The 12647-nt window shown below is 57.2% G+C and overlaps 2 protein-coding genes across 2 annotated transcripts in view; both read left to right on the forward strand.

The window, feature by feature from the left end:
- The window catches only part of LOC125924325 (epiplakin-like), an 8939-nt gene extending 7139 nt beyond the window's left edge, over positions 1-1800 (forward strand). Inside the window, exon 3 of the mRNA XM_049632788.1 lies at positions 1-1800. This exon is cut by the window's left edge and continues 3 nt beyond it. Coding sequence (XP_049488745.1) covers positions 1-369 — 369 coding nt within the window. The 3' untranslated portion in view covers positions 370-1800.
- A 1540-nt stretch (positions 1801-3340) lies between these two features.
- NRBP2 (nuclear receptor binding protein 2) lies at positions 3341-10779 on the forward strand. Its single transcript, XM_049632797.1, has 18 exons — positions 3341-3802; positions 4336-4458; positions 4534-4635; positions 4758-4847; positions 5014-5054; positions 5141-5235; positions 5363-5386; positions 5457-5540; positions 5626-5681; positions 5778-5873; positions 6935-7067; positions 7199-7301; positions 7427-7477; positions 7552-7687; positions 8530-8583; positions 8683-8746; positions 8849-8904; positions 8991-10779. Exons 1-18 carry the CDS (start codon positions 3656-3658, stop codon positions 9057-9059), a joined length of 1524 nt encoding a protein of 507 aa, XP_049488754.1. The 5' UTR covers positions 3341-3655; the 3' UTR covers positions 9060-10779.
- Positions 10780-12647: the final 1868 nt, after the last annotated feature.

Genomic DNA, 12647 nt, shown 5'->3' on the forward strand with positions numbered 1-12647 from the left:
AAGCTGCTGTCGGCCGAGCGCGCCGTCACCGGCTACACCGACCCCTACACCGGGGAGCGCATCTCCCTCTTCCAGGCCATGAAGAAGGACCTCATCGTGCGGGAGCACGGCATCCGCCTGCTGGAGGCCCAGATCGCCACGGGCGGCATCATCGACCCGGTGCACAGCCACCGCCTGCCCGTGGACGTGGCCTACCGGCGCGGCTACTTCGACGAGGAGATGAACCGCGTCCTGGCGGACCCGAGCGACGACACCAAGGGCTTCTTCGACCCCAACACGCACGAGAACCTCACCTACCTGCAGCTCATGGAGAGAGCTACTGCTGATCCTGAGACTGGACTGTTATTTATGTCTCTGCGTGGAGTTTGAATTGCCGTTCTCCTTGTTGCTATGTAGAGATATAAAAGCATCTGTCATTAATGCAAAATTCTAGGTATATTCCAATTAATTGTCTTTCTTTTGTCACTCGTGCTATATATGTATCTGGTAAGGTACCCAAAATTTTTATCATCCCCCTGGTTCCCCCACATCCCATTTTGTGGGAAAATAACATAACCCCCACTCCTCATACCGGTCTGCACTTCTCCCTGTTTTCTTACTTGTGAATTTTTATTATGTGTGTGTCTTTGGATGGATGTGGAGACATTCTGTATTAAACTGTGGTGCAGTAATAGTTAAAATAGTTAAAATTTTTCCCTTTTTTGTTGCTATTGTTGTATATACGTTAGTTTCTTATGTTCTTTTTTTTTAAATGCTCTGTTTTCCATTTTATTTTTTCCTTTTTTAAAGTTTAGTTATGTTGAGAAAGACAAAGAAAACATGAGGTGGGAGGGGTAAAGATGGGGAGAGAGAGAAGAGGGAGAATCCCCAACAGGATCCCGAGCTGTCAGCACACGGCCCAAGGTGGGGCTTGAACCCATGAACTGTGAGATCATGACCCGACTCAAAACCAAGTGTCAAACGCTTCACTCACTGAGCCATCCAGGTACCCCTTTCCTTTCCACTTTTAAGATATGTCCTGCTTGTGGATTAACTCATTTCCCATCAAGTTTTGTTTTCAATTCAGTGGTTCGTGGCTATTTCGGGTCCCTCTTTGGTGGCCGTGTTTCCCATTGCTGTGCTCAATAAAGCTCAGCCTGAATATGTTCTTGGCGTGGCCCTTCTATTAGGTATGTCCCCTCGTGGGTTGGTAACTAGCACGTTTTGTAACTATGTGCTTTATAATTTACAAAGAAATGTTTGTGTTTAACGAAAGGTCTCTGATTTCAGAGTTTTGAGTGGTGGATGTTTTAATTGTAGAAATAAGTTAAACAAGGAAAATAACCATCACAAATGTAGGGTAACATAGACTTACATTTAGAATAGTCTCTTAAAACGCTGCAGCTAATGGGTGTGTGGGTAGCTCTGTTGGTTGAGCATCTGATTCTTGATTTTACCTCAGGTCACGATCCCAGAGACGTGGGATTCAGCTCCATGTTGGGCTCCACGCTGAGTATGGAGCCTGCTTAAGAATCTCAGGGCACCTGGGTGGCTCAGTTGGTTAAGTGTCCGACACTTAGTTTTAGCTCAGGTCATGATCTCGCAGTCTGTGGGTTCGAGCCCTGCATTGGGCTCTATGCTGACAGCTCAGAGCCTGCTGGGGAGTCTCTCTCTCCCTTTCTGCCCCTCTCCCCACTCTCTCTCTCTCTCTCTGTCTCAAAAATAAACATTAAAAAAAGATCTCTCCTCTCTCTTTCCCTCTCCCCCTCTCCCCACTGGTGCTCACTCGTTGTCTCTCTAAAATGAAATAGTAATAAAAGAACACTGTAGTTAGGTCATACTCAAAGACTGCTTGAAGAGCTTGGTAATTCAGTCATTAATTAAAGGGTGTGCAGTTGGGACAAAGGGCCAGTCCTCCCTGGTCTCCTTCTTCACTATATGGAGTAGTGAGAGGGTGAGTGACATTTTCAAAGTACTGCTGGGTCCTGGGGGGGAAGCTGGGACACAGGGAGCAAGCTGCTGGGTGGTCTTGGTGAGCAAAGCTGGTCATAGAAGCCTGACAGCCACAGGGATATTGGAAGCAGTCAGATGTCATCCACGGCAGCATCTGGGGAAAAGAGAAGTGTCCCTATTGACTCTGATACACCAGCGGGGCTGAAGGCCTATACACAGAAATAAGAGTTCAAGGTTGGGGTTCGAGTGTGAGAGGAGGCACGTGTGTGCGTGCACCACTTTTCTCTCTAGAAAGAAATGATGAAGTTGGGGTGAGGGATCAGCAGCTGTGACAGGGTGAAACCATGGGAAGGCAGTGGGGAGGTGTGGGATAAAGGGAGCCTTTGGACGAGAATTCGAGAGCCTGTCTCTTGTTGACATGGCCAGAGGGTGTCACCGGGGGCCTCCTGGAGAGAAAGGCACTGCATGTGAGGAGGGAGGGGCTCCCCACGCTGGGCTCCTCTGTGCCAGGGGAGCCATCAGCAGAACGGCAAGAGAAAAAATAAATTGGCATTTTGGAGTGTGGGAAGGTGACCGAGCAAGTGAAAGGCAAGCCCAGAAGGGCAGGCGGGATGGGGGGGGGGGGGGGGGGGGGGGGGGGCGGGGCGGGTTGTGATCATGAATTAAAGTCTCCCGGTCAGCCTGCTGGTGTGTTTATCACTTCAGTGGCCCTCCCACGTGTTCCCTGGCGGAGGCGCGACGCGCCAGGAGAGCTGGCCTTCCAGATGCCCCATCCCAGGTCCTCTCCTAGACCCTCGGGGAGCAGCCCCCAGGCCGCGCTCCACACTGGGCCCACACTGGGCCCACCCTGGGACGGAAGCCTGGAGACAACCGCGGTGCCGCGCGAGGGTGGTGGGCAAGTGGTGCGGGAAGGACCTGCGGCTCCAAGGGCTGCACAGGGGCGTTTCCCGGAGCCCCGGGCCCGGTCCATGCAGGTCACGGAGCGCCCGTGGAGGACCCGACGTACACGGCTCCAGGCCGGCGCCGAACCCCCTGTGTTCGGCTCGCTGGACTCCGGCTGGCGGCGTGGCCTCTTCTGAGAGCGGAGGCTTGCTGCAGGAGCGTCTTACCCCGACCGGAGCTGGACGCCCGGGGCGCGGGCTCTAGTCCGGATAGGCTGGGCCTCAGCCCGGGCGGACTCCTTGGGGCGGGGCCTTAGGCAGGGCTACGGCCTGGGAGGGCGCCTCACATGGGATGGGGCTCGCGAGTGGGGTCTCTGCCCAGGCTGACCCCTCGGGTGGGGCGGGGCCAAAGGGCGCGGCCTTACCTGGGGGTGGGCGGGGCCTGGGGCTTGCGGCCTCAGATGGGGCGTGGCCGTAGCGGGGCGGGGGGGTGGGGAGGCCGGAGGCGGGACCTTCACCTTCATGGGGCCTGGGGTGTGGCCGGGGCGTGGCCTTGTCCGGTGGTGGGCGGGGCCAGCGCGGGCTCTGCCCTCCGCCAGGAATCTCCATTAGGGCTCCGGCCCCAGGAGGCGGCTCCGGAGGGGCGGGCGGGTTCCACCCCCGGCTGGCCGCGCGCCCGCGCCTCCCAATTCCCGGAGCAGGGCGCGGGCTCCCGGCGGCAGTCGGCGGCTCCGCTCCCGCCTGGGCGTCTGGGCTCTGGGCCAGGGCGGGCTGGGAGCGGCGGCGGCGGCGGCTCGGGGCCGCGGATCCCACGGAGGGCGGCGGCCTGGGCCAGCCAAGCCATGGCGGCTCCGGAGCCGGCGCCGAGGCGGGGCCGGGAGCGGGAGCGGGAGCGGGAGCGGGAGCGGGAGCGGGAGGATGAGAGCGAGGACGAGAGCGACATCCTGGAGGAAAGCCCTTGCGGCCGCTGGCAGAAGCGGCGGGAGCAGGTGGGCACGGCGGAGCGGGGAGGGGGGAGCGGGGGGGGGGTAGGGTGGTCATCCCCCACCTCCGGCGGAGGGCCCGGGAGGCCACGGCGGGGCCGTGGGACCGCTGGGCAAGCCGGGAGGCCAGAAACCTCTCCGCGGCTTCGCGCAGACAGCCCCCTAATTGGGCGGCCCTTGCACCCGTCTGGTCTGGTCCCCACGCCCTGGTGACGACCCTCCCAATTTCCTAAAGTCCAGCCTCCTCCCAGGACCACTTCCCCGTGCCTCTGTGACCAGACCAGCCGCCCCCCACCCCCCGCCCCCAACACCATCCTGAATCCCCCGAACCTCGCTCCGAATCTCTTCGGCCCAGCCCCTGGATACCACCACTTAGCCGGTAGAGCCCAACCCGCCTCCAGTCCCGCGGCTTCCCCTAGAGGGGGTCAGAGCCAGCACCCCAAGCTAGCTTCCCCCTCCAAGGGTGTGGGCGGAGACCAAGCCCCCACTCCGTCTCCTGACACAGATCAGCACACTCATAGCCCTTCCCCCACTGCCAGGTGAACCAGGGGAACATGCCAGGGGTCCAGAGCACCTTCCTGGCCATGGACACTGAGGAGGGGGTGGAGGTGGTGTGGAATGAGTTGCACTTCGGGGACAGGAAGGCTTTCGCAACCCATGAGGTGAGGCTTGCCCACCCCTCGAGCGACTGCGGCCCCCCCACCCCCACCACCCCGTGACCGCACCCCCCTTCCCAGGAGAAGATCCAGACCATGTTTGAGCAGCTGGCGCTGGTAGACCACCCCAACATTGTCAAGCTGCACAAACACTGGCTGGATGCCTCGGAAGCCCGGGCACGGGTGAGCCACGGTCACGGGCACACCACGGGCACACCACGGGGTGGGATGTGGCCACAGGCCGGGTGGGGGTGGGGCGGTGGCAACCATCCACCCGCAGTTGGCGGAGCCTGCCCGCCCCACAGGTCATCTTCATCACCGAGTACGTGTCGTCAGGCAGCCTCAAGCAATTCCTCAAGAAGACCAAGAAAAACCACAAAGCCATGAACGCCCGGGTATGGGGAGTGGGACAGGGCTGCGCTGGGGAGGTGGGTGAGGGGCAGCTCCGGGGACCTAAACGGGCCGGGGCCAGGGCAGGGATGCGAGGTGAGGGTGCAGGGTGGGCACCAAAGGCCCAGCTGCCTCTCCCGCACCGGTCGGACAGAGTCCATCCGCCACCAGGCCTGGAAGCGCTGGTGCACACAGATCCTGTCGGCGCTCAGGTGAGGGTCTGGGCTCACCCCGCCACACGCCTACGGCCCCCGGTGACCCCTGACCTGACCGCACGTGCTCTCCTTTCCCCCTGCAGCTTTCTACACGCCTGCAACCCCCCCATCATCCACGGGAACCTGACCAGCGATACCATCTTCATACAACACAATGGCCTCATCAAGATTGGCTCTGGTGCTGGCGGGGCTGGGGGGGGGGGGGCTGCAGGGGGAGGAGGGGGCTGCCGGAAGCCGTGGGCAGAAGACACGCGGCGCCCCACCACACTGACGCCTGCTCTTTCTCCCTGCGGTGGCGGGTGCAGTGTGGCACCGCATCTTCTCCAATGGTGCGTGGGGGCCCTGGGGGGATGGAGGGCATGGAGAGGCCAGCCTGCTCATCTTCGCCTGTCTCCACAGCGCTCCCAGATGATCTCCGGAGCCCTATCCGTGTGGAGCGTGAGGAACCACGGAACCTGCACTTCTTCCCACCAGAGTACGGCGGTGAGTCCAGAATCCAGGCGCCCCGGCCGTGCCCCTCGAACACCTCGTGTGCCGCACCCAGCCTGACTTGCTCCCCCACTTTCAGAGGTGGCTGATGGCACTGCCGTGGACATCTTCTCCTTTGGGATGTGTGCACTGGAGGTACCAGCCCGGTGGCCTTGTGGCCTCCCAGCTAGCTCACCCTGCCTCTTACCTGTGCTGTCTCTTTTCCACGCCTGACCTGGCCCTGCCTCCCAGATGGCTGTGCTGGAGATCCAAGCCAATGGAGACACCCGGGTCACAGAGGAGGCCATCACTCGCGCCAGGCACTCACTCAGCGACCCCAACATGCGGGTAAGCACCTTGCCTTGCCCCTCCCGGCTGACTCTCAGTGCTCCGGGTAGGGCCAGGAAGGTGCTTCGAGCAGGCCTGGAGGTGCAGCGGGCCGGTGCCGCTGAGGGGTATGCCAGCCCCGGTGCCCAAAGGCCTGCCCGCAGGAGGCCCTTACCCACCGCCCTAAGGCTCTGAGGCGCATTCTAAGGAAGGGGAGACCAGAGGGATGCTCCTCGTGTGAGCACCATCGTTGTGCCTGTCTTGGAGATGAGAAAGAGGCTCAGAGAGGCCAAGTACTTTGCCCAAGGCTTTGGGAGAAGTGGCAGACCCAGTGTTCTACCCCACATCCCTGCCTTTAGGCCTCCAGGAAACAAGGTAGAGGCAATGTGGCTCCAGCTTATGTGGGGGGGGGGGGGGGGGGGTGGGGGAGAAGGGGAGTAGGGAGCTGTAGGGGGATGTAGTTGTAGCCACAATCTCTCTAGAGATTGTGCTTGACCACATGGCTTCTGGGGTCAGAAGTGATAGGGCCTTGGGGAGCCTGGGTGGCTCAGTCGGCTAAGCATCTGACTCTTGGTTTTGGCTCACGTCGTGATCTCACAGTCTGTGAGATCAAGCCCAAGTCAGGCTCCTCACTGAGTGTGGAGCCTGCTTGAGATTCTCTCTCTCTCTGTGCCTCCCCTGCTCACACACACGTGTGTGTGTGTGTGTGTGTGTGTGTGTGTGTGTGTGTTCTCTACCTTTCTTAAATTAAGTAAATAAACTTAAAAAAAAAAAAAGGAGTGATGGGACTAGATGAGGCTGGTGAGAAGTAGGCCCGGAATAGATATGAGAGGCGACAGAGGACATGTGTGCAGTAGGGTAGAGAGCTGTGAAGGTCATCTTTGGAGTCGGGCCTGAACGGACGCAATCAAAAGAGGGGCGGTCTGTGGGTAGGGGGGTTTATGCTAGGCTACACTGACCTGCAAGAGCCTGGAGGACGGGACCCTTGGGGTCTGGGGACTTCAGGGGCCTCCTCTCCTCACCCTGTGGAGCTACAGCACCGAGGCTCCACCCACTGCGGCCTTTCCCCTCCACGTCCCCAGGAGTTCATCCTCTCCTGCCTGGCCCGGGACCCCAGCCGGCGGCCCTCGGCCCACAACCTCCTCTTCCACCGCGTGCTCTTCGAAGTGCACTCCCTGAAGCTCCTGGCCGCTCACTGCTTCCTCCAGCACCAATGTGAGGGGCAGGCAGGCTGGGGGCGCGCCAAGGGCCTGGCCGGGGTGGGGGGGGGGGGCGGGACACGAGAAGGGCCCTGGCAGGACCTGGGGCCCGGGGTGCGCTGCCCTGACGGCTCCTGCGGCCTGCAGACCTCATGCCTGAGAACGTGGTGGAGGAAAAGACCAAGGCGGTGGGCCTGAATGCAGTCCTGGCGGAGCTTCCCCGGCCGCCCCGGCCCCCACTGCAGTGGCGGTGCGTGCCTGTTGCCCAGAGGCCTCCGCTCTCGGCCGGCCCCTCCCCCAGTCCTGTCCCCACCCCACCCCCGCCCCCAGCGGGGCGGACTGGCTGCCCTCATGTGGTTGTCCCCCCCATGCCAGGTACTCAGAGGTCTCCTACCTGGAGCTCGACAAATTCCTGGAGGATGTCAGGTGAGAGCTGTCTTAAGTTTGGGGATCCGGTGGCTACCAGGCCCGGGCCCCCAGCCACCCCAGTGTATCCCCAGGAATGGGATCTACCCGCTGACGAACTTTGCCGCTGCTCGACCCCTGGGGCTTCCCCGAGTGCTGGCCCCACCGCCTGAGGAGACCCAGAAGGCCAAGACCCCGACACCGGAACCTTTTGACTCAGAGACCAGAAAGGTGAGCCCCTGCTCCTGCTGCATGGTGCCCATCCTCAGGCCCGTCCACAGCCCACAGGGGTCCCTTTTCAGGCGCTTTGAGCGCCCCCCCCCACCGCTCAGCTCTCTTCCCGGCTGCCAGAGACCAGGTCCCAGCTGACCCTTTTGTTGGGGGTAGGAGACAAGCCAGGATACCCCCTTTTCAGAGGCTCCTTGCCCCCTGAAGTCCCCTCCCCTTGCTCCCTGCCTCCCCCCCGCCACCTACCCCCTGCCTGCCAGCCCCCCCTCCCTACCCCATCCTTGCTGTGTTCCAAGCAGCCTCCATCTGGGAATCTCATCCACCCCTAGGCATCTCTGCTTCCCTGCCCTTGGCTTGCTAAGCCCCCCCCCCCCCCCCCCCCCCCCACCCCCCGACTTCCCTCCACAGTGCAGCCAGGATTCATGTGCTAACGTCCAAAGCGGCCCACAGAGATGGTGGGGGGTCCTCAGCATGACTCCCAGGTGCTCTGAGGCCTGGCCCTGCTGGCGCCCCCTGCATCTGCTCCTTCATGTTCCTCCTGACCCCTCTCCTCCACTGCTGTCCCAGCTGGCTCCTTATTGAGGTGTTCTCTCCACCTGTGAAAACTCTGTTTCTCCCTCATTGCCCAGACTCGGTGTCTACTCTTCTGGAAGTTTTCCTTAACTTGCCAGACCACTCATGTGATGTGATGTGACGTGAGATGTGCTTTCTAGGCTCTCCTTAGAGATTTACCCCCGTTTCCAGTCCTTACTCTTCCTTCTGGGCCCCCTAAGGTGGCATCTGCCCTTGTACTCGGTGCTGAGGTCAAGCCTCTGAGGGTGACCTTGATCCGCCCCTATCCCCAGGTGATCCAGATGCAATGCAACCTGGAGAGAAGTGAGGACAAGGCCCGCTGGCATGTGAGCAGGGCCGGCGCTGGGACCCGCAGAGGTACAGGGTAAGGGAAGTGGGGGATGGGGTGGACTCTAGGAGCCAACCGCGCCCTCCTGCCTCCCCAGCTCACTCTGCTGCTGGTGCTGGAGGACCGGCTGCACCGGCAGCTCACTTACGACCTGCTCCCAAGTAAGCCGGGCGGGCGGGGCCCTGGGCAGGGATGAGTGCGGGTGTGGGCACAGGCGGTGGCCTCATGCCTCTGCCCCGCCCCTGCCTATGTCCCTGCCTCAGCGGACAGTGCCCAGGACCTTGCTGCCGAGCTGGTACACTACGGCTTCGTTCACGAGGTGTGTGGCCAGCCCGGCCAGCTGGGAGGGGGGCACAGCAGAGTCTGCACCCCTCTGTCACCCCACGCCTTCCTCCCACCCTGCAGGATGACCGGACCAAGCTGGCTGCCTTCCTGGAAAGCACCTTCCTCAAGTACCTTGGAGCTCAGCCGTGACCTCCCAACCCCAGCCCCTAGGGACCAGCCCTGGCAGCCCGCATGGGGATGCTCAGCATTGGCCCAGGGTTCAGAGGACCAGGGGCTGTCCTCTGCTTACATGCTGGGGGCTGATGACCAAACACCTGCCTTCTACAGCTTCCAAGGAGGCCCTGGAGTGGGGTGGGGAAGGTGGTGGCTTTGGAGCTACAGGGGGACGATCAGGGGGTGAAGGAGCCTAGGTTGGGGGTCAGGGGAGTCGTTAGGTCCCACATGTCCTTAGGATCAGGATCCCCCCCCACCTAGCCAGCTTCCACAACTCAGAATCCCTTCCCGTGTCCACCATTTCCTGGCCAGAGCTCTCCCCCCACCCCAGGATATCCGGCCAGTGATTGTACCTTCAGCATGGGGGAGGCTGCCCCTCAGGGAAGCCCAGTGCTGAGGGTGGGGGACCCGTGTTCTGGACAGATGTCTAGCCAGGGAAATGCTCCACCCCCTGTTGGAACCACAGACCCACGTGAGGAACCCCCACATTAAGCCAGTGGCACCACACCTGCAGACGTCAGGCACAGTGCTGGGCACAGGACAGGGCCACAACCTGGCAGGAGAAGCAGTTGACAGAGAAGTTTCCAGGAGCCCAAGTTCATAGTTTGATGTGGCCTCTGCACAGCCCTCCAACCGCTGCCCAGTGCAGACCCACCATGGAGCCCCCTTCAGACTTTCCACTGCTCTGAGACAGGGATCTGCCAGCCCTCTGCAGATACTCTCTGGTCCCTGCACACCCCTCCAAAGGGCTCTTTTCTCTTCCATTCCCTGGCCTGGACGGGTTGGGCTCGGGCAGATACCCGCTCTTCACTGTGCCTCCTCTCAAACCCATTACCCCCTTTGTTACCTCCCTCACCTCTTCCCATGGCGGCTGCCTCCCAGGTCCTGAGACTGTCAGCTCCTGATTCCCCGTCTCTCCCCCTCAACTCCTTCCCACCCCTCATTGCCCTGGCCTCATTTCTCCCAGACTGCCTCCCCTCCATCTTCAAATTGAGTTAAACATTCTTAAACGTTTTAAATCGCATGTATACATTTAGTGCGTTCAGATTCCTTTTTAAGTATTTCTAGTATCAAATCAGGAAAGCCCACGGATGCATTAGTTCTCTGTCGTTGCTATAAGAATTTACCACAAACTTAGTGGCTTAAAATACCACAAATTTATTATAGTTCTGCAAGTCAAAAGTCTGGTACAGGTCTCACCAGACTAAACTCAAGCTGTTAGCAAGGCTATGTTCCTTTCTGGAAGTTCTAGGGGAGCCTAGAGCCATTTCCTAGGTTTCCATTTTCTGTTCCTTCAGCTTGGGTCTGCAGGTGTCAGGCATGGTGCAAGCTGTGGGCACTGGGCAGGAATTCATTTCCTTGCAATGGTAGGGCCAAGGTCCCCATTTTCTTGCCCTGAAAGAAACTGAAGGTCATTGTCAGCTTCCACAGGCACCACATTCCTTGGCTCACGTACCCATCTTCCATCTCCAAAGCCAGCAACAACTAGTTAAGTCTTTCTCATGAACCGTCTGTCTGGTTTTTTGCAGCCAGGAAAGCCTCATGTAATTAGGTTGGGTCTACCTGGATAATCCAGAATAATCTCCCTACCGCAAGGTTCCTTAATCATACCTACAAAATCCTTTTTGCCATATAAAGTAACATTCACAGGTTCTGGGGTTACAGCACGGACATCTTGGAGGGAAGGTGTCCTTTCTCCACCTACCACATTGCCCTAACCAAAAACCAAACCAAAACCAAGTTACCAAGGTGTCTCAAATAAATTAAATGTACAAACATGGTGAATCTCAAGTTGTCTTAAACACCCCAATACTCTACAAAGTTATCCAAATTCTTACATCTTCCAACTTAAATAACAAATCTAAAATAACTTACACGTCCAGTTGGAAATCCTAATGCTATCACCTTAAAATAATTTGAGTGTCAAATGCATAAGATTGTACCCGTGATTTTTTTTTTTAATTTTTTTTTTTAGCGTTTATTCATTTTTGAGACAGAGAGAGACAGAGCATGAATGGGGGAAGGTCAGAGAGAGAGAGGGAGACACAGAATCTGAAACAGGCTCCAGGCTCTGAGCTGTCAGCACAGAGCCCGATGCGGGGCTCAAACTCATGGACCGCGAGATCATGACCTGAGCCGAGGTCGGATGCCCAACTGACTGAGCCACCCAGGCGCCCCAGATTGTACCCGTGATTAAACTGAATGCAAAAATATCAATACTATCGTGGCTCCATTTAATCATGCTTATGTTGAGGTTTTCATTTCAACTTTTATCTTTTCAAAGTTATATACATATCGTTTTAAAAGTGGAATGCTTTTTTTTTTTTTTAACCAACAATAAATAACCAATGCAGCCTCCAACTCTGTTTCCAAATTTAACTCTTAGCTATTTCTTCGGGCGTGTAAAACCCATCTTCCACAAAACGACACATGCTTTTACTGCTTTTTATTGGGTTTTCTACATTAAGGTCTTCCCCGGCTGGTGTCCTGGGAGAAGAGCAGGATCACTAGCCTCAGTTTCCTGACCCAGCATCATCCCAGTGTGGTGGGTATTATTACAGCTTCATTACTGCAGGTCTCAGCAGAGAACAAGGTGTCCTAGGGTTATATTTGCTTTCTTGCACAACTTTTTGTTTTGCCTGGAGTTAATAATTGCCTTATTTTTTGGTTTGCTTAGTTTTCTATACATGTCTCATGAATTCATTCTTAGATTCTCCTACTGAAGTGTGAACCTCTCAATACTTGAGATTCATTGCATAACTGACTTCTCAGTTTCATCTTTTCCCAGAGCCCCCACTGTGCCAGCTCTCTGCCTGCCCCAGGCTGCTTGTTCTTGGGCCTGTGACCCAGCTGTCAGCATGAGTTAGTTGTTCCTTCACCAGCATCCTGGAGCACCTCCTTTCTCTTTTGGATCCTTAGCTCTCATCTTCCTTCCTTCACCCTCTGTTTGAGGAGGAACATCCTCCAAGTTTCCTGAGAGAGGGTACATGGGAAGTTATGGAGTCTGCCTATTTGTCCCTAGCCTACTCTTACATCTGCTTGTTAGTGTAGCTAGGCACAAAAGTTTGCCTAAGTTGAAAATTATTTCTCCCAAGGATTTTGAGAGTATCATGTGATTTTCTTCTAGTCCCAAGAATTCTCATGCCTTTCTGAACTCTGACCCCTTGTGATTTCTGTCTCTCTCACTTCCTCTTCCTCTCTCTCCCTCCCTTTGGAAATTCTCAATGATAGTTCTTCATTTAAAACTTCTCTTTTATCTGTTGTCCAGAGATCCCAATCCTTCGGTTCTAGGAATTTTTTTTTTTGGTTGACTTTCCCCTTCTTATTTTGAGGAATTTTTATTATTTAGATGTTGAGCTTTGAGAGGCACAATACACGGTAGTTAAGGGCATAGGCTGTGGGGCCATTCCGCTTCCTGAGGTATGATAGCATGCCCCTACTTTCTTGTCTGTAAAAATGGGATAATAACAGTACCCACTCCATGGGATCATTGTAAAGATCACACAGGTAATGTTTGTAAAGTAACGAGAACAGTGCCCAGAACACAAGCACTCTGAATGCCTT

The sequence above is a fragment of the Panthera uncia genome, chromosome F2 (assembly GCF_023721935.1).
Source record: "Panthera uncia isolate 11264 chromosome F2, Puncia_PCG_1.0, whole genome shotgun sequence".
In the NCBI taxonomy this organism is placed as follows: domain Eukaryota; kingdom Metazoa; phylum Chordata; class Mammalia; order Carnivora; family Felidae; genus Panthera; species Panthera uncia.